Source organism: Haemorhous mexicanus, chromosome 11 (assembly GCF_027477595.1).
Source record: "Haemorhous mexicanus isolate bHaeMex1 chromosome 11, bHaeMex1.pri, whole genome shotgun sequence".
NCBI lineage: Eukaryota > Metazoa > Chordata > Aves > Passeriformes > Fringillidae > Haemorhous > Haemorhous mexicanus.
This window is the reverse complement of record NC_082351.1, coordinates 14,946,365-14,972,956: the sequence shown is the minus strand read 5'-3', so window position 1 is coordinate 14,972,956 and position 26,592 is coordinate 14,946,365. Positions and strand designations below refer to the sequence as shown.

Sequence of the window (26,592 nt, the reverse complement as noted above, 5' to 3'; positions counted from 1 at the left end):
GCAAAAGGAAGAATCTGAAGCACAGAGACACTGAGCCACACCAGCTCTCTGGCTCAGATATAGATTCCTTTATCTCCAAATGCTGCATTGCTATTTCTGTCCCACATCACAGTCCTGCACATCTCTAGGCAGAGGCAGACCGAGCCCATGGGTATGTTTGTGGAAGTGCTTAACCTCTCAGCCTGGCAGAGAACCCTTCCATGGGCCAAGACTGTTAGTACAACCAAGCGGTTAACAGCAAGTGGTGGGAGGAAAAAAGCCCTAGAGACAGAAAGCCCACCTCTTCAGAGGTGGAACATCAACCCTTGTGCATCCACAACCCCACAGAGTGCTGTGCTACCTGCTGGATGCTGCACAGAGAGCCCTCAGGACACTCAGAGTCTGGGATGATCCTTCGCCATCGTCCCACTCCTCGGCGCCGGCGTTCAAATGGAGAAACTGTAACTCGGATCTTTGGTTTCTGTACAACATCCAAGTTGTATCCATGAACTCTGAGCACTCTCCCTCCACTGAAATACAGAAGTAGTTGATCTGACTCACCTGTTATTCATTAGCTCAATTTTGTCCATGCTCCCATCCTTCTGTTTATGCTCATTCTGACAAGCCTGGCTTCACCCCAAAGTGCTACTCAAGAGAGATGACATTGGTGCTGCAGCCCCAGCACACTGCCCAGGGGAAGAGACACTCATTCTTTCTACCTGAGGAAGCTTTTAGGTGGCTCTGCAAAAGTGATGTTGGGATCCAGAGTATATCTAAAGAGGGATCCTTCCAATCTCCGCTCTTGCTCCCCATATTTGATGGTGACTGGGAGTTCTGTGGAGACATTGCTGGGACTTGTCTGGCACGCCAGCTGATCCTCTGTCATCTCAGAAAGGCTTGGAGAGACAAGAAAAACAAGGGATTAACACAGCCACTGCAGAGACAGATTCTATAGTGCTGTGCCTTTCTCTTTGCAGAGAGTCTGCAAACCTCTCCTGCTATTTTCCTAAATCTCATGCTAAAAGCTTTTGTGCCTTATCTGTGCAAGTAATAATTGCTGGGCAGCTCTTGGGAGCAGCACACAGACAAAAAGCAGGTACAATCACTGTCCAGACTGAAGGGACTGGACACATGCTACCAAAGCATGTGCACCTCCTCACCAGCAGTGAGGTGAGGCACGTTTACGTGTCCCAGGGTGCAAGGAAACAAGCAGCTCTTGGGATCAGGCTGCAAGAGCCAACTGCAGCTCCCCACCAGAGTGTCAGGATGGATTACAGTCCTGTCAAGAGACAAGCAGAACAGAGGCGTGCAGCCCTGCTCACATCCAGGGAAGGTGGGCCAGAATCTGACATGGTTGAGGTTGCTGCCATGATGCTCACAGGCAAGATCCCATGAAACACAGAGGAAAGCAGAGCTCCAGCTCCAGCTGCTCCAGGCAGCATCACACCCTGGGAGGCTCTAGGAAGGACTCAGGACAGTGCACAGCTAGCATGCTGGCAAATTCTGATCTTACATTTGACAAGGGAGGTCTCCAAGCAGGACACTGATCTCATTAGGATGCCCAGTCAGCAGCTTTGAGCCTAAAAGGGTAAGGCAGGTTCCTCCTGCTTTGGGACCCTGGGTTGGAACAATGGATTTCAGCTCTGGATTCTAGAAGGAAGGAAAAACAAAAGAAAAAAGCAAAAGGGAAGTGAATGACAAGGACCTCAAAAGATAAGACAAGGAAAGAAAACAGCAGAATGTGTTCAGTAGCCTACAATGCTCTGAAAATAGAAGCTACAGATCCAAACCACAGGCAGGCCTCAGCTATACTCCAGCAGCTATTTTACTGAGCAGAGGAGGGATCAATAACCCCAGCAAGAACCACGAACCAAGGAGCTTTACACAGAGTGCCAAAGGCATATTGATGCTGCAAACAGCAGAGCTGTGAGCCTCACACACAAACCTGAGGATTAACAGTCCAAAGGGATTGTTCAGATCAGTAACTGGATTAATAACTCAGTTTAGGAAAAACAAGGTAGCAAATAAATTGCCTGTTTGCCTAGCAGATGAGGAGATTAACAGCAGGGAGCCCTAAGAATTTTTGTTGAGACCTGTGCTGTAACAAAAAAAAACTTGGTACGATTGAGGAGGTGCAGCAAAATTCAGCAGAGTGACACAAGTAAGTCACTGATGACAAACAAAAAGCAAGATCCATGAAGTACGAAGGAGACTAAAGGATAAAAAGCAAACATGTACACCGCTGCTAGTCTCTAAATAGCATCCTGGTGATAACCAAAAGAAGAGCAACAACCATAAAATGGTTCTATCAAGCCAAAAATGGAAGAACTCAAGACTTGTCAGCATCTCTTGTAAATGGCACAGAAAGGAAGAAAAAGAAGCAACTGTATTTAAAAGTTACTTAAGTATTGTTTCATAGTTGCTGGGTTAAAGATATCAAAAAGTCATCAGAAACATGTTTAAAAATGATAGGAAGCATTTCGCCACACAATCTACAGGAATTTTGGACTTACTGCCACCAGCTGCTGAAGGTCAGAAGACAAAAGCACGTTCAAACAGTAATTTGCATATTAACAAGAGAAAAGTCAGAAGTCTTTGTAAGATGTCAAGCCATCAATAAAAAAAAAAAAATCTTCAAGTTGGAAACATAGAGGAAAAATACAGAGTATCTCTAAGCATTTAACAGCTATCATTGTCAAAAAAGAAATAAAATCACTAGACTACAGGATCTTTAGTATTACCAGTACAGCTGTTCTTATAATCTCAAGGGGGGTGACGGAGGAACAAACCAAACCAAACAAACAAAAAAATCCCAGTACACCACACAACACAAGCAGCAGAAAAATCAGATAAAAATACCAGCAGCAACTGCCTGGTAGAATCCTGTAAGTTCATGCAATAAACAGCCATTTAGCAGAGGTACTGGGAAAACAGAGGAGATATTTTAATTATGTTACCTGATAGGTGAAAACATGACCAGAAACCCCACGACCTCCTCCAGGCACTTCCACCACAATATGCCCAAACCTCTCTGTCCAGCTCCCACCGGTGACGCACACGATGCTGCAGGACAATTCAAGAACAAAGTCACACCAGGGGAGAGCAGGGGAGCTGCATCCACTGCAGCATGTCCTAAAAACATCCAGTAACCACAGTTCCCTTCTTGCAGCCTTATCTGATGCTCAGAATATGCAACTAGACATCAAGAAACACCTCTAAAAAAGCTGGGTTAGGTGCAGCAGAAAAAAGCAGGGACTAATTCCAAACAGGCCCATTATATCTAAAATTATTCTTTCTGGGACAAACGCGATGAGTCCCACTGTGTCACAGATACACAAAGAGTCCAAGAACCCTTCTATATTCCAGAGTTGATCAAAATCAGTTGCATCTGGAGGGACCTCTGGCCAGCAGTAGTCAATCCACACAGTGCTGTATCTGATGCAGGAGAAGACTCAAGACCTGGGTTTAGTTGTCACTGGACTTCAGCCAGTGGCCTCTGCAACCAGCCAGATCCCCTGAGCTGCACCAGCCATTCCTCCCAGCCCTTTTTCCAGACATAATTTGCTATGGGAGATGCTGACAAGATGAAAAGCCAAACTGTACTTAGAACAGAGCAGCAAGGAGTCCCTTAGCACTCATTTGCTAGCAGAAAAGCTAATCTGCAGGAGACTTCCCAGCCCTCCTGCATAGCAGATTAATTTTGTTTGGACCTTGCTCAGGAGCGGGTTCCAGGTTCACAGCTATATCCCCTCAACTAAAGAGGCTGAGGAATTTGAATTTAGGCAGTGCAGTCCAAACCAAGACCCTGTGATGCCAAGTGATTTACAGATACAGAACACAGACAGTGCTAACCCCAGAAAGATTAAGCTCTAATTCTAGGATGAAAACAGAAAGCAGATGGATCCAGACAAACAAATTGCACAGACAGGACAACACTGCTCAACACAGCAAGCCATTCCCAGCAGGATCTTACCTGGCTCCTAGAGGGAAGGGTGCTACAACTACTGCTACCATGGAATGGAAAAACATGTTTGTGATAGCTCTGGTAAGAGTTTACTCACAATTGCCCTCCTCTTCTCCTGCTGGTTGTTTGGCTCCTCTCCTTCCCTTGTCCAAAGCTCCCACCTACCTGCCCTACCACAGGCTAACTACATAAACATCCTTTTCTCCTTGCTTCTACTTATCCCCCATTCATACCTCTTAACACCTAACTACTGCTTTATTATTTTGTTCTGCCCTGGCCAGACATACCAGCTACACAATTCTCTATCACTGACATGAGCCAGATTCAGGAGGACAGATCTTTCTGCTTCTCATCCTTCTCTTTACTGTGTGACCTGTCAGGCATTCCTGACCACCAGAAGAGTGGCACTGGGCTCACGAGGACTTCCTCATCTGTCCCTGACAGAGAGGATCTTTTCTTTGAGTTTGTTCCTGGGGGGAAGTCTTGCTAGCAAGTGAAGACTGACAATATAGGAGTGTGCCTTCAACCACGTGTTCCCATCCTCACCCTGTGTTAACACGGTCAGGCTATTTCCCTATCAGTGACACTTGCACAAGCCATGTCCTTTGCTTTATTGAAATCTCCTGTGGCTGAGTGAGACACCCATGAAATTGCAGGGTTCTGAGCCCACAGCTCCACTCTGTCTGGGCAGCGTGGCTGGAACACAGCATCACTGTTTGGCTGTCACCTTGTACACACCCTTATCTCTCTAGGGTTACTGCTGAGCAAATGCTCACACAGTGACCTTACTCAGGGCACTTCCTGGGAATGGGCAGGGCTCAACACCTACTACAGCAAAGGCAAAGACAGCTCAGGCTGGGTCAGCAGCCAAGGGAAAAGCCAGCGCCTGCCTCTGGGAGAAGGTTTCACAGATACTCTACCTGCTAGAGATCTCATACTCTTGAGCATCTACGGCACAGGGAATTCCTGCAACAGTGACAGTTTCTGCAATGTCTTGATGTTTCTGCCCGAGGTTTGAGCCAGTGATGGTGATTCTAGTGCCACCTTCCACTGGTCCAGACAGGGGGTACACCTGCAAAGACATCCGCGCACGTGTAAATGTCACAGTATCTCAGACCTCCACAGTCTGGTGACTGATCTACAGCACAGGGCTCTTCAGCTGCCCTGGTGCAAACTCTGCCTGTTCAGGTCACTGCTGTTGACTCCTTTTACTGGCTTGGACTAGTCTCAGGCTGCAGCCTCATCAGAAGAAAGGCCATAAAGAACATCACAGTTGGAGTCTTCTTTCCCGTACCTCGCTGATGACAGCAGTCCCCACCCAGAGGTGATAATCCACTTAGAAGGCAAAGACTGCCCTACTTTGCCTTCCCATCAACATGCTGACCACTCCACAGGGCATTTCTGCTGAAGAGTGGGAATGCACCAGCCAATACATGTTACTAGTATTGAAGCAGCAAGCACCATTCCCCCCTCAGCATCAGGACGACAATGAGTTGCATGCTGCACAAATGTCAAAGCTCTGTCCCTGAGCAGCATCCAAGGTAAACTAAGACAAGATGCAGCACATGGATGTTGTGTGCCACTGAAGGGAGGACAAGCTGACAGCAAAAGGGACACATGGCTACAGACACTTGTCATGTGGCAGTTAGCAAGAGACATTTAAAATAAACAGACAAAAAAGAATTAATTCCAGTAACCTGTCATGCCTTTCCCATCATTGCTGTGCTGTTGTCATTAGGTTTTACCCCCTCTGCCCCAGGCTTAGTTGGGCCAACCTGTTTCAGGGTCTGGCTCAGGACAGTTGGAGGATCCATCCTGTGGACCATTTCCCAGCTCCTCAATGATTCTGGTGTGCCAGTTTCAGCTGAGATACAAATAAATCATTCCCCACTGCTCTCTATTAGCAAAATGAAAGCCCAGCAACAACAGTGTAGAATCCTCACAACACTGAGGGACTCCAACTGAACTTCCTCTTCAGAAGGTCAATAAATTAATGAGCTGCACTGTTTGCACTCTGAGTTCACAGCCCTTTGATTTCCACTGCAGAACAGAGCCCTCCTTGCCCTGTGTGCAGTACACCAGTGAGCAAATTACTCACAGAATGAATGAGAGGTGCTGGACACAGGTCTTCAATTTCTTCCTTGCAAGAGCCCCTGAAGATACAGCTGGGGTTGTCACCTCCACACCACACACAGTTGTACTTTGAGTCAGCAGTTTGGCAGCGGCTACAATCAGTGTGTCCCACAGAGCAGTTGTAAAAAGTCACTGCAAAGAAGAAAAATTCAGAGGTATCTGCAAACATGCCCACAGGGCACAGCATAACCCAGCAACCTGGTGTCTTTTACAGACCCCACTCCTCCTCCTGCCCCTGTGACAAGTGACAGAAGTGCAGTTCTGTTTTCCTTAGTTTTCTTGTAATAGGACTACCACAAGTATTAAAAGCCTCATTTGAGCATTTCTCCATTCCCTTCCACCTCATCTGCTGTGTTTTTACTGGGAAGGTGTTGCACTCCTACCATGAAGATCTGCAGCACTGTCCACTCGAAGATGTCGTCGCCTCTGTACAAACACCACAGCATTGAATTCGAGTTGAGGTGCTGTGTAACTGTACTGCAAAGACAAAGATCATCAAGAGGACTCAACAGAAGCAAAAACAAGCCAGCTGAATGGGCAAGAAGCACCAGCATCCATACTGAACAGTGCATGGCACAAACAGCCTACATGGAACTCCCACGCATGTAGACAAGGCAGTGTTAGTTGGGGCAGGGGCAGCACAGGCTTGTCCTCACTGGTTCACAGTCACAATTCTGCTCTAGAAAGAGTAGCAGGTTTTGGTTCACTAAGATGAACACTGAAAACCAAGTCTGTGCTTACAACAATACTCGTCTAACTTCCTAACTGCATTCCTAAGTGGCCAATTCCTATCTACAAGCCACCTGCTCAGAAAGCTCCTCAAGCTGGCATTTATGTAATTTCGTAGAGCTGACGATGGAGAATCACAATTGGTCTTCTCCCTTAACTATATGAGTTTGTAAACTAAAAATAATCTCTGCTTGCAAATCTTGCCTTAAGTAAAATTCACACAGGATCCAGAAGCGTACATGTCTGTTTTAGTTTTCCCTGATAATTTTACAATCCACAGGCCCGCTTCTATCACCAAGGACAAAATCAGTACTACAAAACAGCATTTTTCTTCTCACAAAAGAACAATCATCACAGGAGCCATGATGCAGAGAATGACAAACAAGAGTGCCTCAAGCTAAAGCAGGAGTGGCACAGTGCTGGCCATTTCAGAGACAGCACCATCCCCTGCTACAGCTAGTGCAGCAACAGATCATGTGGCTCAGACTGCACTATCTTCCTGAGGTTGAAGGTACCAGTACTGGCAGGCAGCAGCATCATAGCTGAAGGCCCCAGAGTGCTAAATAGTCTACAAATACTTTTTCAAAATATGCTCTTTTCTCCAGAGCTTGCCTTCCATCCTATTCTCTTGCTGAGCAAAACCAGCACCCGTGTGAACTGTGAAATGGCACAGCACTCACCTGGTTCATCTGGCAGGTGATATAACAGAGGGACTTGTTTGTTTCTTCTCCTTCCACATAAGCTTCCATCACCACTGTCTTCCCCTCCAAATTCAAGACACATTCATAGTCCCACTGCTGGTCCTGCAGGAGCAGACACATGGCACCAATCCTCAGTGACACAGAGCTTTGGGCTGCACAGATATTGTCCTGCCTCTCCAGTTCAGCACCTTTCTCCAAGCCACCAAGCCAGCAGCATGCTCCTCTCGTTCCCTTGTTATGCCAACTCTATGCTATGTTCAAGGGCTCTCTATGCTGTGACTGCCTCCATGTATGAAGGGCAAACCAACACAAAACACCTAGAAAGGAGCACGTGTGTCACTGTGCAGAGAACTTAGCACAGAGAGAGAAATAATAAAAAACAAAGAGTGGGACTGTGAAGTTTTGCCAGTACATCCTTGTGAAACACTAGCTTGGAGATGAAGAATACAGTACACAGATTAGGGGAGAGCATGTCAAAACCAGTAAGCATGTATTTCTCCTCCCTGTCTCTTTCCTACAAACCTTCCACTGAATTGCTTACATACTTCCTGTAAAAAAGCTAGATATGCATCTCTCTGGAACCAGCTCTGCTCCTCAGAGCAGTGCAGTGTGTCAGGTTTAATGTATAAAGTAACAATTAGACTGTGGGCTGCATTTTGAGTTGTTTTTTTGCCAAAGGTTACTAAATCATCTTCTGTCTTGAGAAGCAAAGAGAATTTTTATCAGAGGCACACCCAAGAAACAGCCGTCAAGGGTGGTTTTCCCCACTGCAGAAGTTTCAGGTATGGCAGGAATAGCCACATTAACATGAGCATGCCAGAAAGGAAAGGAATAGATGACTTGTCTTTAGCTTATTGAGAGACAAACAAACAGGAGGGATTCAGCAGAAAGTTATTCCAAGAACTACCATCTGCAGTGCAGCACAGGTGCAATTTAATCCAAATACATGCAGATCTTCTCCAGCAGGTTGGTGCACACCTGTACTCTCCCTTTTCTCTGGGTGACCTTCTACACACAAGCATATCCAGCTATGGAATTCTTTATGCATAGAAATAGGCTATTCCTCTAGGAGAAACCTAGGCAGAGTCACACCTGTATCTTACACATATTTTTAGCAGCCCAGTGGCCAGGTTGTCCAAACAGTGCCCTGCATTAATGCAATTTCTTGATGGTGATGGCATTGAGCTGACTACCTGATAGAGGTGGAAGTTCTTTCCCAGCAGGGTTATCTTCCTTGCCACGTTGACTGGAAACAGTGAAGATCCCTGGATTCCCTGCACACAGGGACATGCATTTGGACCCCAGCTAGGCTCTTCACTCTGAAAAAAGGACACAACCCCTCCTGTGTGCTGAAATAATGGATTAGCAATCTGTAAGAAAACTTCAAAGACTTACAGCCTTAGACTGTGAGTTATGAAAGGCCAGTAACTTACCTCCTCCCAAAACTCAGGGGCATCATACTGATAATCGAGGTCAGGGTGAAGGATCCTGGGGAAGTCAGGGACATCCCTCTCTGAAGAATCGCCATCACCCGACAGAAGAGTAGAAGCAGAGAAAAGAGATGTGTCATTCTCAGCCTGCAGCAAATCCATCCAGTCCTCTGTGTCCTGGAGCTCTGTGCCTTCCTCCAGCAGCCACTGTGGGGGAGCTGATGTTGGGAGCCCTGAAACAGGGAGCTCAGTTCCTGGCAATCCAGGAGCATCATCAGAGACAACAGGACTCCCTGGCACCTGGCTGGGGGTCTGGGGAGATGAGATGGCAGATGTCAGTGCCTCTGTGGTAGGAAAAGGACTTGGAGACCACTTGAAACTCGTGACATGAGGGGAAGGTGTTACAGCTGCCACTGGAGACATGTGCAGAGGGCTACCCCCGAGGGTGGTGGGTGGGTCTGTGTGCCAGGCCTCCTGGGCTGTGGCTGGCCCTTCAGTGGGCAAGGCTATGTGATCCATGTTCTTAGACGGGCTGGAGAGGACAAATGCAGCAGGAGAAGTTGTCTCTGGCACAGTGACAGGTTTGTCTGCTGGCGGTGGCAGTGGGGCCTCTGTGGCAGCCTGCAGAGAGGCGCCTTCGGTGGGCAGGGTCAGGTGGGTGTAGCTGGGGCTCTGCGCCGGCTCCGTCGTCGTCTCCGAGGCTGCGGAGGGCGTGACGTGGATGGGCTCCGTGCGCGGCACAGTGCTCGGGCCCACATGCACAGGGGTGGTGACAGGTTTTGTGGCCATGGTGGGGGCTGTGGTGGAGGACTTGGTGAGGGGAGCAGCTGAAGAGGGATACACACTCAAGGTTGGGATCTGGGCCTAGAAAGAAACAACATGGTGAGATGAGAAGAGGGAAAGAAATGAAACAATAAAACCCAAGCAGAAAACCACTCTGTGTGACTTCCCATAGACAGAATGCTGTTCCACCCTCTGGATTTTAATGAGCTATATCTTGTACCATCTTGTGCGATGGGACTGGGGAATGTTCACAGTACAGAAGATCCAGCAACACTCCCTCTTCCCACAGATGCCTGCACTGGCCTCCTCTCAGAGGGAGGTCTGCTAGTCTTCATCCTCCACAAAAATGCAAGGCCACCTGTGGCAGCCACACATGTTCCACCTCCCTGCCAGCTTGCTCTTGTCCTTGCACTTTGACAACACTGGCTGCATAGCCCCAGGACAGCGACCTGCTTTATCTGATGGCGCTTCCCCAGAAACCTGTAAGTATCTATCAGGGATGCAGAGCCTCGTGTCACTCCAAGGAGAGCTCCCCTGAGCTCCAGCAGCTCACCTCCTTGCTTGATGTGACTGACAGCTGCTATTTTTCCTGAGAAGAGATCTGACTCACTGAGGGTGTGAGAGCACACAGGACTAGGACTGAGCAGGAGACATACCCTTTCATTGTAGATAATGGTTCCCTCCTCACAGGTTGCTTTGTGGGTGCAGAGGTGCTGCTGGATGCACCAGTTACATCCCCAGAGACTGCTCACACACTTCTGGCACCTGGAACAATGACATAAAAGCAGCTGCTAAGACAGGACAAACCAGAAAGGGACAGCCACCCTCCCTAAAACTACAGAAGAGAAAAAGCAGGTGCTCACGGTGCCGATTTCCACAGCAGGGCCACTGCAGCACAGTCATAGAAAGAGAAGTCCACAGAAGCAATGAAGATGTCATGGAAACGCACTACAAGCTTTATGGTGACATGATCTGAAAATGAAAATAAAAATTTCTTAGAAATGGAGCCCCTACAAGTTTGCCATACTGTTAGGAGACGCAGCATGCTTTAGGATAGACACTGTCAAACACTGAGGCAGATTCCCTTCCATGCTTTTAGCACCTCAATCACTGGATTATCCTACGGACACTAAAAACAGGTTGGACGAGTTCATCAGGAGTAGTTTGTGACAACTCTTGGCAACCCATGGGAAAGAAGCCTAGTCTGAAGATCTGTCCATCTTTATCTCTGTAATTCCACTGCCATCTCTGTATTACAGGAAGAAGTAACACTGAAGCTCAAAGCTGATTGCCTTCTTTTGTCATCCAAAGGAAAATGAAACCTTAGAACTGATGTGCCCTTCACATACTGTCTTTACCTTGAGAGCTTTGTTCTGTGACCAGACTAAGAAGTGAGTCAGGGAAGAGGTTTATAAGATTTGTAATCTCACTTGCTGAAGGCAAGTGCTCACAAGGCTTATCTGCTTTAAAATCCAGGTCTCACACCCATTACAACCCTCAAGATAGCCCTGTTTCCTGTTTTCTTTGGGGGGAGACTGTCACTGTTTTCTGTAGACCAAATAATTGCAGAGATGGTCAAATCTTACTGCAGCTGATAGCATCAGCTGGAAGGAGATATTTTACATAAGACAGCACTAAATCAGTTTATTAATCTTGTCCCAGACAAATGCCTTCAACCTTAGAGCTTGTTACAAGTTCTCCAAATATTGGGAGCATACTGCATTCTCTGCTCAACCCCAGGAGCTGCTGTTTCTCTCAGGCAGTTTGCAATAAAAGTAAGTAACAAGAACCTTGTGCACTGTTACTCTCAGAATGAGATTTCAGAGCTCCTCTTGCAAGCAATCTCTAGTGACAGCAAAACAATCAACATGTGAAGAAGCAGTCGGGTCTAAGCTAGGTTCCTGACAGGATGGCAAGGAAAGCAGTATGCTAACAAAACAGTGATGGGGGGTGTATTGAAACCCAGGATGTGCAGAAAATCAGGGTATATCCTATGCAGCTGGAGCCTGGAGTCACTGTAATACTGCCAACTCCTATCACTGTCACAGAGGTGATTGCATTTGGCAGTGGTGGAAGGGCTAGCACCTCCCAGGATTTCAAGGTTATGACACCATATTTATAAATACTCCTTTCTCCAGAAACATCATTATTTCCCATGACTGCCAATAATGCTGTTTGACAGTACAGAAGATGAGGTTGAGCACTTGCAGATTGAGAGCAAGAGTTTGTGCTACTAACTTGGAGCTCAACAGCAACACATGATGGATGAGCTGGTATGCAACCTTTAAAATAAAGCTGGAAAATGGCAAATATTTTAGTGAACTGGGGAAAGTATTACAAGTAGGAACAGGAAAGTGTTGTTATCTGAGGCCCTAATGAGATCTCATTTAAAAAACAATGTATGAATCTGGTTATCAGCTTCAAATTCATCTTAGCAGAGCACAGAAGCCACGGAGAGAAAGAATAACAATACAGTGAAGGAGAGAGGAAGTCTGAGAAACAAGAGAACATGAAGAAGAAGCTGGTACAGTTAAACAGCAAAGCTCTGTGCTAGGAAGGCCTGGCCATAGCTCACTGAGTGGGAGAAGCACTGCGGAAGCAAAGGGACAACACAAATAGATCAAACAGACAGAAACCATCCACGAGCAAGCTTATGCTACAGAACAGGAGCCACTTGATAAGTCTCAGACACAATATGAAAGTAAAGTAGGAAAGGTATCTTGCAATAAGAGCAAGGTTGACTTACAAAGGAGTGGATAAGAATATCTGAAGCCTAGAATAATGAGAACTAGACTGTGGGTTTATCTACACTGATTTTTCACAACTGTGCTTACATTCAGGCCCATATGACTAAACAGAGAAGCAAATCCTGCCCACTGCTTGTGGTGGCAGTGCATGAAGCCCTCTTCCCTCTGCCTGACCACCCTGAATGGAGACCTGGTGGGTTTGTTCCAGACTAAAGCAGTGAGAAAGCCAGGTATTAAAATACTGCAAATAATATTGAAAATGAAGGAGCTTGAATGAGTGTGTTAGCTGAGTTCTGGCATCATGTTATGTCCATGGAGATTGCTTCATACCTATTAGCCAGCTGCATACTTGCACAGAAAAATCTGTTCAGCCATTTAGGTGAATGGTGTGGAATGTGTCCCAATAGACACCTGCCTTTCACTTCAGATGAACAAGCTCTTTGAAAAGATCAGCTCATCAGAGCTCACACTGACAGGCTGGGTAAAATCCACTGCAAAGAAAACAAATTGAGAACTTTCCAGGTTTTTTAGAGTGGCCAATCAGCAATACTCAGCCAGCTATTGTTCACAGGCTGACTGTGTATTTTCTGAGGTTATGCTGCAATGCAGATTTATTTATATATTTAAGTATTCTTCTTTAAGAAACTTTAAGGTCTCTTCTTGCCTTTCCTTATGTGTACTCCTTCTCCCACTACATGGATTTTGAGAAGGCTGCATTTTGCTTGGTTTTAAAAATAAAGCAATATTTATGAGAGTTTTCTCCCCAGATTTAGGAAAAAGCTGCCAAACCAGCCACTCTCTAGAATGCATTTCAGATCACATTCAGATTTGCATACACCCCTTCAAACAGGATCTCCTTTCCAACTATCAGAATTTGGCACTGGAATTTGGCAACAGCCCAAAATAGCACAGGATGTGTGTGACACAAGTAGAAAGCAAACAGATATTATGAGGAATGAAATGAACACCTGCTGACAGTCCACATACATTCATGGCTGTTAATCCTGGCAATATGATGGCCTACAACATACTTTCTCCCAACAATGTTATCAGAGCTATCATACTCCATTTAAAGCATTTCACTAACCTGTTCCTGTTGGCAAAGCTGGTGCTTGGCTGGGATCTGGAGAAGGGCACATGATTCCTGACTCTGTCAGAACTGCTGGGCTTTCGTAATCTTCAAAATAACATGAGTAAAATTCTTCCTCACGCAGAGGAGGTAAGTCCGAGATGGCCAAGAATATCTGTCAGTTCAATAGTATCCAGTAAACAATTTGCCTTCATTTAATATAATTTTTTGGTTCTGTTTTTTCAAGAATCCCATAAAGCAGTTATCTACAAAAATGCTCATTTTCCTATAATGTCTCCTAGGACTGACTGTTCCATTCATCATCTCTTGCTATTTCCAAACTGAACTTGGCATCCTTCCAGCAATTGACAACTTCCCCCATTGCCCAAGCCTCTAGCAAAAGACAGGTTCTTGCCACCTCCTGACAAAATGACAGACTTCAAATCACTCCAGCACCTTCTTAGCTTTTCTGTCAGCTATCACATGCCAGACAGGAGCTGTAATTTTGGGCCACTCCTTTCAGTCCTTCCTGACAGCAAGTGACAGAAACACTGAAAGCACAGACACAGGCACCTTATAGATACTAAAACAAGGAGGAGCCCCATCCAAGCAGGCATCACATACTCCAGAATACCCAGTAACTCTTCGCAGGCAAGGACATTTAGTTTCAGAGAAAACAAAGAAACAACCAAACAACTGAATGAACAGCTTGGCTGTACGAGGAGATAAGTCCCTCATGTGAGGCAGACAATGTGCCTGAAGGTTCAGTGTTTCAGCACCCCAGTGAAAGTAACAGAAAGACTTCTGACTCCTCCTTGTAGCTTGCAGAGGACTTTCTATAAGCTTGAGCATCATCAGAGGATCACCCCCACTCACATTTCTCTTTTCCTCTCTGCTGATATTGCCTGGAGTTAATGACTGGACAGACAGACACTGCTGTGTAGAGTTAAAGCTCCAGAGCCACTGCTCACTCAACCTGGACCGCAAGCACTCGGAGCGACGGCTGCATCTGCAGGGAAACAGCAAGAAGCCCTGTGAGAGACCTGAGCAGCAGTTTGTGTTTGGCTTCCAAGCAGAAACTGGCTGTCTCAAGCCTTGCTAGACTCTTGGGGAAGCTGCTGCACAAGCCACTGATGTCCCAGCCTCCCACCACCTTCAATAACAGGATGAACTGTTGTGAAATTATAGATGGGTAAGCACTTTTTGGGCTTCAGGGTTCATGAACTAATTCCTGTGACTTTCTACAGGGATCTATCTTACCTTCCCTGAAGGACACACCAGCCACAGTAGGGATCTTTCAGTGCCAGACAGGATTCACAGTCCAAGTACAGGGAACATTCCATGATGGGAACCTTTACCACCTGTCAGAAAAGGAAATAAAAAGTGGAAAACACAGCACACACAACACAGCTCCAAGGTCACTGCCTTCTTATGCCTAACTAGCAAGTCTCATCATCCACATGCTCATCAAAACAACTTTTTGATCCTCAATTTATCCTGCCCTAAACAAACAAAATGGGAACAAGTCTCCAGAGCCCATGTGAATGGCCATTTTACATACTGGTGAAGGACATCTAAGCATCAGGCTGTAGAGAGACACTGAGGAAAGCAAACTGTATTGCTATTCATTGGTTATTCTGCAACACATTTTGCAAGGAGGAAATTGTATTTAGTCATAAAACTGCATTTTAACAAAGTGAATTATAGAATAGCTGACTGAATATCACCCACACTTTTGCTTTTCTGGACTCTGTCATGTGAGAGCATCTCTCCTGACACACAGGTGACTGAAGTTGGAGACAGCAGCTAAAGCTGCGGTCCCTGAATCCATCTGCACTATTGCCCAGCTCTACCTGGCAGAACTATCATTTTGACTGAAAGTAGACTCTGAAGCTTTGATCAATGTGGAACAAAAACTTTCTGCCATCTTGGGGTGAATTTTACTTGCAAAATTCTTCTGCTTTAACTTACCATCCTTGCTGATTTCAGCCTATTGCCCTCTTTAATCTGCTTCTACACTTCAGCTACTACTGTCAGCTACTTTGAAATACCAGCTTCTAATCCCAGACCTATTACTTTTGCTAAGTACACGATTTAATTTGCATATTTTAATTGGCAGAATAACTACTGTTAAGGATATATTTCAGATTTCCCTAATCTTCTTCCACTCACAGATTTCAACTCCTGCTTTGAAGTGTTACAAATTTTACAAGCATCTCAAAGTGCACTGGGGAAGTAAAGGGAAGCAGTGGCTCTCATTTGTTGTTTGTTCTTTCCTTCAGAGTAACTCAAGGACTGCTTTTCCTTTGCCAGGAGGATCCTTTTCTTTCCAATTCAAGGAGCTGATACAAGTGGCGGTAAAAATCCTCTCAAATAAAGTATTCATAGCTGGATTTCCTACTCAGCAGACACCAATATCCCACAGGCCTGAGGCATTGCAATGCCTCTTCTCGTCCAACTGCCTCTAGGCACAAATAGAGTTAGAGAAAGCAGGGGTAAAGAGAAAGGTGCCTCATATGGGTCCTTCCACAGCCCGATTTAATCTGCAAGACTGTTATTATATCCCTGGTCAGAGAACACCTCTGCTATCTGTAGCCATTTCCCACAAATTTCTGCTTTTTGTAGGTTACAGAAGAACAGCTTGATCTTTTAACTGATTAAAAACAGAAGTGACACAAAACCTCTCTTTTCTCTTTTTAAACTCCTGCAAAACCAAGATGCGTTACGTGTGAACCCAGAGGCTTTTTTCTGCTCAAATGGGGATCCAAACTGTTGTCCAAACAGTTCCTGCTCAACACAGGAATCCAGGAATTGGTGGTCCCTTGTATTCATACCAGCAAAGCAGCTTTTTACAGCCTGCAGGTCACAATCCTCCATCACTGCTGATACAGCCTGACAGACTTCAGAAAATGCACAAGCAAACAAGCCACGGATTAGGCTAACAAGGCTTTCTCCATGCTTCCTCCAGCTTTTTGGAAAGGTCAGTCCCCATTCCTGTAAGAAGACTGGTAGGCAGCTGCTGCCCAGCACAGGCTTAGCCAGGTGCAGTTCCCCTGCCTCCCCTGCTCCTGTCAACAGTTTGTCTGGACATGTAGTGTTTTCAGCTCCTCTGTGGAAAGGATTGTATTGCTCTTACCATTGACCGGGTCATGACAAAGAGGTGCTCCTGCAACTGGTCGAACAGCAGGTCTCCACTAACCATGCTGTTCACCTGGATAGATACTGAAGCATAGGTGTGTGCCTCTCCCTGGGCTCCCAAGTACACCTGCAAGAGAGCCACAGTTGTGAGCAGGCAAAGCACTGCCACAGGAGCTGGCGGCACCTGTTCTACAACAGGAACAAACTTAAACTGCTGCTGTGTGCAAGGATTTTAATCTCCCACCAGAACCTCCGTGCAGTGACTTCAGCCACGTGAAACACACGCCCAGAAATACCTGTGCAAACCATGCAGGATGCACCAGCCTGGCTGCTGGCTCAGTGCAGATGTAACCAAAGGCAATGTGACCACATTTGGGGCATTCACATTTTCCACAGGCAGTACAGGGTGAGAAAAGACCATCTGATAGTAATGATCTTCAGTAGGAACCCTTCTTCCCAAGAAAAAAAAATACTGCCCTTTTCCCCTTCCACCTGAGCACCCCATGTTAAGTTTAATCCTTTGTGCTGCATGCAGATCATACCTTGTGCAGCCTTCCTCTGCTGTCTCCCAGAAAAGCAATGGTGTGCCCATCTTCCACATTCACTGCCACAGCTGTCAGACGGGCCTCAGTTTTCTCCAGGAGTGGGGCTGCTTCCAAGGGTACCCGGCTGGCCATAGGGCTGGGAGTGTGGTCAGAGCCACAGGGGTAGGCATACAGGGTGTCCTTTTTGGAGGAGTGAAAAGAACAGGGAATCAGTACCAAAAAATGGGTACAAATAATATTAGCACATTTAACACTTCCCACCATCCCTCTTCTACCCAAATTCTCCAGCAGTGAATTTAGCTTTAACCCCTCTAAGCTTTTCTACTGAGGGTAAAACCACCCATATTTTAATAATTAGTTTAGCTATGTTGGCTGTCCGTACCCTCACAGAATCCTGCAGACATTTCAGCCAGTTCACTCAGCATCAGTAATGAAATGCATTGAAACTCCCTCTAGTTCTCCAAAAAACACTGCTGTTACACGCTGCCATGATACTGCTTTGGGGAAAATTGTGTTTTTCTGAACAAAGGAAAAACAAGAGAATTTCTGTTTCCAGTGCAAAGCCACTGGAACTTGTGACAAGTTCCACCTCAAGCAATTTGCATGGTTTTGCTGTAACACCTGCAAGTTAAATTCTAAGCCTGAAGCAGAATCCCAGTGCATCAGGACATACATAAACGCAGGGTGGGACACAACGTACTCCAAAGAGCTTACTAACTGCACTTAGGAACCAGAGAGCACATACAGGAGACATCATTGCACACGGCTTCAATCCTTCTAAGTCTTGGGAGAGTTCTCAACATTAACTCCACTGCTCTATGCAGAAACAGTCATTCTTCTGTTCCAGTTAGTTCCCTCCCAGTGCCACCAAACCTTCATTTACTGCATTCTATAGAAGGACAATGAAAGCTGCAAACATTTACTATTTGTTGTGTGCAGAGAAAAGATACCCCATTATGATTCATCTTTTTCCTAAGTAACAAACTCAGTCTTGTCTAAGATAGTTCCTGTGTTGCTTTATATCTTTCTTGGTGCCTTGTTCCATGTCCATTTCAATTTTACAGTATCCTTTTGAAGACTGAATGCAAGACTGTTCAGCCAACAATTAGTATCTAAAACACCATTTTTTAATTGATCAGTGTCTTGTACTCAAACAATGCGGCTTGTGTAAATTCAAGATTTCCATCATGAAATCCCTTATGGATTCATTTTCACTCTCCTCTCCAGCCCCTTACTAATTACTCTGACAAAGCTAAGCGTGGAGCAGCACATTAACTGTGTAGTCCATACTGACTCCAGCTCTCTCTCTTGCCTCAGGCAATGTGGTTCAATTTAGACTCCTTGTGAGCAGGGTTACATATTCCTTCTGCCTGATGTCTGTGGCTTTGCACTTGGCAGCTCAGGCTGCGCGGTACCAACCGGGACCAGGCAATGGAGCTGCCCCCGTCAGAGACCCACGATAACAGTACATCATGGCATTCCTGAGGTGTCTGCTTATCTCCACTCACTGATCCCGTGAAAACCTGGCCCTCTCTTCCCTCTCCTCCCATTTCTCTTTTTGTTAAATCTTTTTTTTGGTGTGGTTTGTGCTGTTGTTGGCTTTGTTTTTTAAATACTTGACTACTTCCTGGAGAAACTAGAAGCAATCGGCAGCTTTTGGTAAGGTCTATGGAAATCCCACATTAAAATATATTTAACCTGCTCAGCTCTGTCCTCTTCACAAATGCATTGTTATCTTAGCAAAGAAGCAAGGCTTGACACAGCAGTCCTATTAAAAAACCATGCCAGTTAGACTAGCACTGCTTTCAGTCCAGTGCTTTATTGTTTTCCTTTCAAATACTACTTCAATTTTTTTTTTGCACACTTTGTGTAAGGTTCTGACAAAGTCTGAGGAGGTTATAGCTTTTAATGATTGCTAGTTCTTACCATCCTCTAAAAAACCATTCATTTTTAGTAGTATATATTTTTCTTACCACCTGCCATTTGATTTTTAAGCTTCTTCCAATCATCTTCTTGTAACTTAAAGACTTCTATTTCTCTAGCTATCCAATTCCTATAAGATTTATTAGGAAGCAGGCCACTGAAAAAATTCCATGCTCCAAAGCATTAAGTGCTTATTTTGAATGGGATTCTAGATATCTTTTATAACCTTTGTACAAATTCTGGAGCCTGTTGACCCCACTACTAGCTGATTTTTCAAAGACTGCTTAAAAAAAGTGCACATACAAGTCAGAAATATTTGTAAGCCAGTCGTGCTCAGCACGACTGCTGCCTTTATGTGATGCCAAGGGCAAGTCACCTCACACACAACATTTATCTACCATAAACCAACGTGACCTGTGCAAGCTCTCCCAGCACTGGCACAGCCCAGCCGTGGCCTCTCAGGGGCTGTCTGTATAAAGTACTTATATAAATTTACATGGAAGCTCTTTGAATTGCTTGCAATGAATAACATCTTGGCAACATTGCAGAAAGTGCACTTGAGGAATCATCCAGTGTCTTAATGAAATGCAGCAGCTGCTGCCGTGAATTCTGCTGCGTGAATCCTATCTGCACAGGTAGGAAACAACAATAAGACAAGCTATATCTATGCATGAAGAGAACCAAAAACAAAAGGACAAGATACATGCCTTGAAAGCTATGCCCACAGAAGACATGTGGCCTTCCCAAGCCTTGTAGAAATGTTTCACACTTCCAATTTAGCAAGTTACTAAACAGCACCTACACAGCTTCCTGCCTCTCATAACTAATGAATCTCCAGCAAACTGAACAAATGAACTGGGTCTGAAATTCTTATAAAAACGAGCTGGGTTTTTTTTTTTTCCCCCCAGTTCAAGAGATTATATTGAACTGTAAAACTCAATTGTAGCCTCACTTTTTGAGCTGAAACCCAGAGGCAGAGCTAACTAAGGAAAAGGGCATACCTTACGCACTAGTTGGTTTGGAGGCAGAAAAAATATGAAATTAATTAGCATTATTCTTACATCCAGCACAAGCTGCCACCACTGAAAACAAGATAAAACTGTTCCTGCATAAAATGTCCATTGACAGCCAGCCACTTCCACTCAGCCCTGACTGGAGCAGGCTGGAGCTGGCACAGACCTTTACATGATGTTAGATACAATGTGAACGACAAGCCCTACCATGTGCTGAATGGCAAAGGATCAGGTTTGTTAGGACATTTATATATCATTGGACACACTTGTTAATAAAGTATCACACTATGGACAGCCCACTCAAGCCAAACCACCCAGCTGCGACCCCAGGATCGTGCACCAGGAATCACAGACAGACACAGACTGCCTTTTCCTCCTGCCCTGTGCATCCACTTCTCCATTGGAACAAATGGTATAAAGGTACTCTACATCATTTTGAATGAAGGATTCATCTGCTCATACCTGTTCAACATTTAACTCCCTTAAGCTCCCCTAAAAATCGCTTGTGACAAGTCATTCCATGTGGCCTTTCAAAGGACTCATGGGGCACGCCTAAGAAATACAATGACAGGAGGACATCAATCAAGCTAGGCAGTCTCCTTCTTCCCAACTCTTACATACTCCTCCTACCCTCACAGTCATCCTGCTCCAAGTCTGCTCTTTACCCTTCCTTTGTCCCACAAGTACTCTACAGTCAGCTCTAGCTACTGAAAGGAAAACCATAATTTTAAGACTGGTTTTGAACCACACACCCAACCCCAGAAACTTCTAAAGCTCTGTGGGAATGCTTTGCTCTTTGCAGCACCAGGCTGGGAAGAGGCAATTCTCTGGGCAGCCTATTCTGTAGAGGGAAGACACAAGATATACTGTGCTGCTAAGGACCTGAAATACCCAGGTTGCTCATAGTCACAGAGCCTCATGCCAGGACACTGCATCCAGGACAGCACTGCTGCCGTGTTTGAATCACTGTCCCTGATTTTGCAGCCAGTGTGGCTGCCAGATGGTGAGAATTCAGGGTCACAGCCACTTTAGGTCACATTTTTATCCTGCAACATGCCATCATGCTTTTGTCACCGAACATAAAGGACTATCATCTCTTACAGCTCTGGAGAAAAAGAGCCAGCTCAGGAGAAGGTCCTTCTTGTGCCCAAAAGTCTGCAGGACTAAAGCAGTCTATAGGAAACTGGGATTTTCACAGAATCACAGAATTATTAAGGTTGGAAGGGACCTCTGGAGACCACCTAGTCCAACCCCTCTGCAAAACAGGGTCACCTAAAACCTGTTACACAAGAGCGCATCCAGGAGGGTTTTGAACGTCTCTTTGTTGACACTTGGATTTGCCAAGGTTCCTTTCTGTTCCTGAGTGCCCTTGCAGGAAGCTGTTGTGAGATGCACTTCACCATAAGCAACAAGGACCCAGCACACCCCTTCAATTCCCTTCCCAACACACAGGAGCACATACACATGCTCCTCTCCTTCCCTGTAGTGCAGACCAGGAGATGACACAGATAAAGAATGACTTGAACAGCAGCTTCAGTGCTCTTGCCTGGTATTGCCACAAGACAGGCCTCAGGGCCAGGTCACACCAGATGCTCTTCCCACTGCCACATACAGATCCTCTCCCTCTGCAAAGAATCCTGCCCATGTGGGACACAACAGACTGAGTCTAAAGGCTTTTAACCCAGATTTCAACATCCATCTGTGTAAGCCAGATAACTTCAGGAACACAGAGCAACACAGGAACATGCTGCAGACTGCTCAAAAGTACAAAGCCACTTACCGCTGGCAGCTGGACACAGTTGGAACTGACATCATACTCAATATATGCCACTTCTGTCCCTTCCTCTGACTTCCCATCTCTCATGTAGCAAACATCCCTAGTCCAGTTGGTCAGGCGATCCACCTCCTCCATTGTGTAGACACAGAGCGCAGACTCCTCGCTCAGTTTCCCAGAGGAAGCCTGCCAGGCAGAGAAAGCTGCAAACAGCACCTCGCCCTCGGTGCCTAGCTGTCCCTGGGCCAGCTCCTTTCCCGGCCGGGTGACATAGGCTGCTTGGAGCAGGCTGTATGTATTGGCTTTGCTCTGGCAGAGCAGAGGTAACTCCACGTACGAGTAGTAGTGGGAGTCATCCAGGCAGATGCGCGAGATATAGGTCTTGTACTCACGGGACTGGGATTTGAGGTCCCGCCGGTAGAAGAGGAAATAGACACTGGAGTGGTAAGTGAAGGATTTAATGAAATGGTGGTTGTACTCTGACAGCCGGCCCACAGCCAGTTTTGCTGTTTCTTCATAGGAGAAAATGGAGTGAGAGTCTGTTGCCTGAACATCCCCTCCGTGGGCCCTGAGATTCCGGGTCGTGATGGGAGGAATTCCTCCTCCCACTCCTCGGCTGGTGTACCCTCGTCCCACAAACAGCAAGGGCACCTCATCCTTCGAGTAGGCGATGAGTCCCACAGTGGTGATGTTGGGATCATTGGCAGCCACGTACTGAGTGTCACCAGGGCTCTCCGGCCGGAAGAGGACGTGGTCGATGGACTCCAGGCTCCTCTTCTCGCAGATCCCCTGGTGGACGCTGCCACACACAATGAGCTCCTTCTGCACAGTGTTCACCAGCAGCAGCTTGTTGTGATTGTCAGTGTGGTGTGCCTGAGGGCACTCCAGCTTTGAGACTGGTGGGAGGCAATCCTTACTGTCCAGAACTGGCCCAGTCTGAACCATGTTCTCCAACAGCAGGTCAGATGTCAGCTGAAAGAGAAAGTTGGTGGCCCCCAAGTAAATGGTCCCAGATTCCAAGTCCATGGACAGGTGGAGGAATTTTGTAGTGTTGTGTGAGAATGTGACATACTGCAGTCCCCGTGGAATTGATGCTCCCAAGAAACAGAGAACAGGAAGGAAGAACGTTCCCAGAGGCATGGTAAACACTCTGCAAGAGAGGAAAGGCTGTTATAACTCCTTGGAGCCAGAAGTAAAGACTTATACTCAAAATCCTGCAATAGCACCCACAGCAAGAGCCCTTCAGGAATATCAAAGATTTAATTCAGTCAGCTCCACACCAAGATGACAGGCACAGCATCCTCAGGAGAAGCTGCAATACTGCAAGTAAATGCAACATTGAAGCTGATCACTACTCTTGTAACGTCAGAAAAATCCACATTTAACTTGACTCCTGCACAGCTGAGCTATGATGCTGTATTGGAAGTTCTCCAAGACAAGACCAAATTTCCATAGCAGCCAGCACATTGCATATGGTATTAATGAGCAACACCACAGTAAAACAAACTACTGTCTAAGACAAACACAACCTGCAGGACCATTGTTTAAATAAACTATAGCTGAAATCCAGTTTGGAGCAAACTTAGAAGCCCTTCACTCTGTATTTGATCTAGATATCATAATTAAACCCTCTCTTTGTTATCACTTAAGGCTATCAACAGCCTCTTGTGGGTCTAAGGCTGTTCCACTCATGCTTCAGAAGAAACCTTCCCATGCCATTTCTGATACTGAGCATCACCCACCCAAGCAGAACCTGGGTGCCAGGATTAAGCCTCTGGAATATCAGTCACATCAGCTCCTAGCCTCTCCCCGGGGGCTACCAATCTGTCCCCAGTCCTGCCAAGCCAGACCCTGTGGGACCCCATCTTCTTGGGAAGTTACACAACACATGAAGGTGAGGAGGAGATCACCTTTACCTGTTCACCTGTTACTGCACTCTCTGGGGTAGAAGTCTCTTACTGACACTCATTTCTTCACAGCGCCTCTCCCAGTACTGTGAAAGGTGATTTAAATATGCCTGCTTTGTGGACAATGCTCCATTCCTTCCCATGTCTCAAAGTGCAAGCAAGTCCAGGGTAGATGTGGGACAGACCCAGGGAATCACCAGACCCGTTCAGCTCCTCTCCAGAGAATATTTAGACCAATTCCTTTTGAAACCTACTGTGATCCACTCAAGCCATGCCATGGATGGGAACAACTGCTCTGGACAAGATGGGGAACCCCACAGCCTGGTGGAAATGTGGTAATAAGTACCTGCAGCATTTAGATTAACACTTTCCCCATGGAGAAAGGGAAACAGCTGCAAGTACTCAATAATTTACTATGAGTACCAACTCATTTAAATTGAGAAGTAGGTGGTGATGCAGCTGTGAATCTATTTCCTTCCACCCCTCCCTCCCTCTTGCAGACAGGGTATCAAAGCTGCACAGAGCTACACAGCTGCCAAGCTGGGTCAGAAGCTCCATGGAGCTGATAAGTACAGTATCTCCTCCAGAACTGCCCTGTAATCTGCTGTGCTCATTTTGGCAACTCAACTCCTCAGGGGTGATATTAATTTTGTAGTTAAAGTTAAGAAAACTATCATCACTTCCCTCCTAGGGCATCAGCCCTCTTGGGTCTTCCTGGTAAGCTCAAAGTGATTTAGCTCAGAAGTGCTTAAAGCACAGAGGTAGAAAAAGATCGGCAGCATTTCAAGAGTAAACTACTTCAGCATTTACTGCAGGACTTAACCAATTTAGGCCACAAACTTCTCAACCCATAAACTGTGTCTTACACTCATTCTATACAATGCCCAGCATGCAATGTGCAGAAAACACAGTAGCAATGCTGAGAACAATAGCTGTAAGACCCTAGATCCATCTTCTACTCCCCTGCTATTGCAAAAGAACCCCCCAGAAGTCTGTTTTCAGGCTCCTTTGTCAGTAAAACTGGCATCTTTGCTCTACCTAAAGACCAGCTGAGAGGATTAGTTTACTTGTGAAATCCAGCGGACGGAAGGCATTATAAAAACAACACTTTATTAAACATAGGCTTTGTGAAGCTCTGGAAAAGCTCCACTTCACACGGTTCTTGTAGGTAAGTAGGCAGCACTGTCAGGATATGCCCAGGCACAGGAATGCTGGCTCTGGGCTGGCAGCTTTCCCCCAGAGCACACAGCCACTGATTCACACTGCACCAGCACTGTGTTTAGGCTACGTGCACACTGGGGCTTTTGTTTGCCCTGATAATGGACACTTAGTGCTTTCTGCTTCAGAGCTATGAACACACTCTGCTTCACCCAGACTGGCAAATAGCCCTGAACTACCCTAGGAGTCTCTTTTCCAGAGTGGTAAGCGAGTGCATTGTAGCACCTGAGAGAAACCCTCACCATGTGGGAGACATTATGTGGGGAAATCCAGCAAGAAGATACACACAGACTGAAGGAAGGACATCTAATTTGACTCTATCCCCTCAGGTTTAGATCAGTCAAAAAGATTTTGCTCCAACTTCAACATGCCAGTTATTTTTAATGCTTTTTCATCATTTCTATTGGAGAGAACTTGATTTAAGGAACCCCCTAACCACACAACTGTTTCTATACCTCTGCCCTGCCATCATGCAGATGTCACGATGGCTTGTTGTGCGATTGTCTGGAGTCTCCTCAGTTTCAAAGCTGAAAATGCCTGCAAACAAAACAACAGGCTGATGGCCAGCCAACAGTAGGAGCCTGACTATGCTGTGAACAGCAACAATGACATGGAGAAGAGAATCTTTGATCTAGAAGCAGCTGAACATCACAAGACGTCATTTTAACTACACCACTCTGAGGAATCTGTAATCTTCTTTTGAGCTAATGCAACCTTCCTCTGCCAGCACTTACAAAGTAAAATGGGCATGTGTCTCCAGGATTTATGGATTCGGAAACAGTGGCTTTCTGACTAGAGGTTATGCCTACAAGCTGCACAACTCTGCTCTGTGTCCCACAGAGCCCCACTGGCAACTGCCAGGGCAGAACGAACCAGTACTTCAACTCACATGACACAACTCCAGCATCATGGATCTTGTTACAAGCTCATTGATCTGTATTTGAACCTACCCCAAATGTTTCACTGAAAGCATTTTGTCTATTGGAGCACCTCTACTGGAAAGAGGTTGGAAAATCAACTAGTCCTTCATTCCAGCAGACCTTAATCAGATCTTGCTGTGGTCAAGGCTCTAACATACAGCTACTCTTCTTTCAGTCACCAATATCCCACTGGAAGTCACTTTGTGCAGAGCTAGTCCTTAAAAGTGATTCAGATAAGAACCTACTGTCTAGTCCTCATGACTCTGTGAGAACAGAGAAAACAAAACAGAATGGTAGTACAGCATGTTCTGCAGGCTGGTTCTAATCACCCTGCACAATGGATAAACACTGAATATAGTGCTTTGTTGCTCTTTGCTACAAAGACCCATTAGCAAATGAACTTGTATTTATTGCTAGGTGAGCAAACACACATTAGAAATGAGCATGACTGTGTAGCTATCAGTAGCTAGAAGCATTTGCACCCTACATGAGACTAGAGAGGGGAAAAAAGGCAGCAGTGTGTTTTGATTCCATTTTCCAAGTTGTTTCTCAAGCACAGGCATCACTGCCTTTTTTATGCTTGCCTTTCAGTTAAGCCCATGACAACCTCTCTGGGAGG

The 26,592-nt window shown here is 45.8% G+C and overlaps 1 protein-coding gene across 4 annotated transcripts in view; it reads right to left on the bottom strand.

Moving 5' to 3' along the window:
* PLXNB1 (plexin B1) overlaps positions 1-26,592 on the bottom strand; it is a 77,069-nt gene that overhangs the window by 16,001 nt on the left and 34,476 nt on the right. For 3 of the 4 annotated variants that reach the window (XM_059856582.1, XM_059856581.1, XM_059856583.1), the window contains exons 3-20: positions 21,935-23,078; positions 17,216-17,398; positions 16,672-16,800; positions 14,796-14,896; positions 14,412-14,544; positions 13,554-13,710; positions 10,583-10,691; positions 10,376-10,484; positions 8,940-9,800; positions 8,700-8,855; positions 7,486-7,608; positions 6,460-6,553; positions 6,042-6,208; positions 4,864-5,015; positions 2,937-3,042; positions 1,493-1,629; positions 699-875; positions 341-509 (exon numbers count right to left, since the gene is read on the bottom strand). In XM_059856582.1, coding sequence (XP_059712565.1) covers positions 341-509; positions 699-875; positions 1,493-1,629; positions 2,937-3,042; positions 4,864-5,015; positions 6,042-6,208; positions 6,460-6,553; positions 7,486-7,608; positions 8,700-8,855; positions 8,940-9,800; positions 10,376-10,484; positions 10,583-10,691; positions 13,554-13,710; positions 14,412-14,544; positions 14,796-14,896; positions 16,672-16,800; positions 17,216-17,398; positions 21,935-23,068 — 4,197 coding nt within the window. In that variant the 5' untranslated portion in view covers positions 23,069-23,078. The remainder of the gene's footprint in view (positions 1-340; positions 510-698; positions 876-1,492; positions 1,630-2,936; positions 3,043-4,863; positions 5,016-6,041; positions 6,209-6,459; positions 6,554-7,485; positions 7,609-8,699; positions 8,856-8,939; positions 9,801-10,375; positions 10,485-10,582; positions 10,692-13,553; positions 13,711-14,411; positions 14,545-14,795; positions 14,897-16,671; positions 16,801-17,215; positions 17,399-21,934; positions 23,079-26,592) is intronic. The other variant, XM_059856584.1, reaches the window with a different exon arrangement.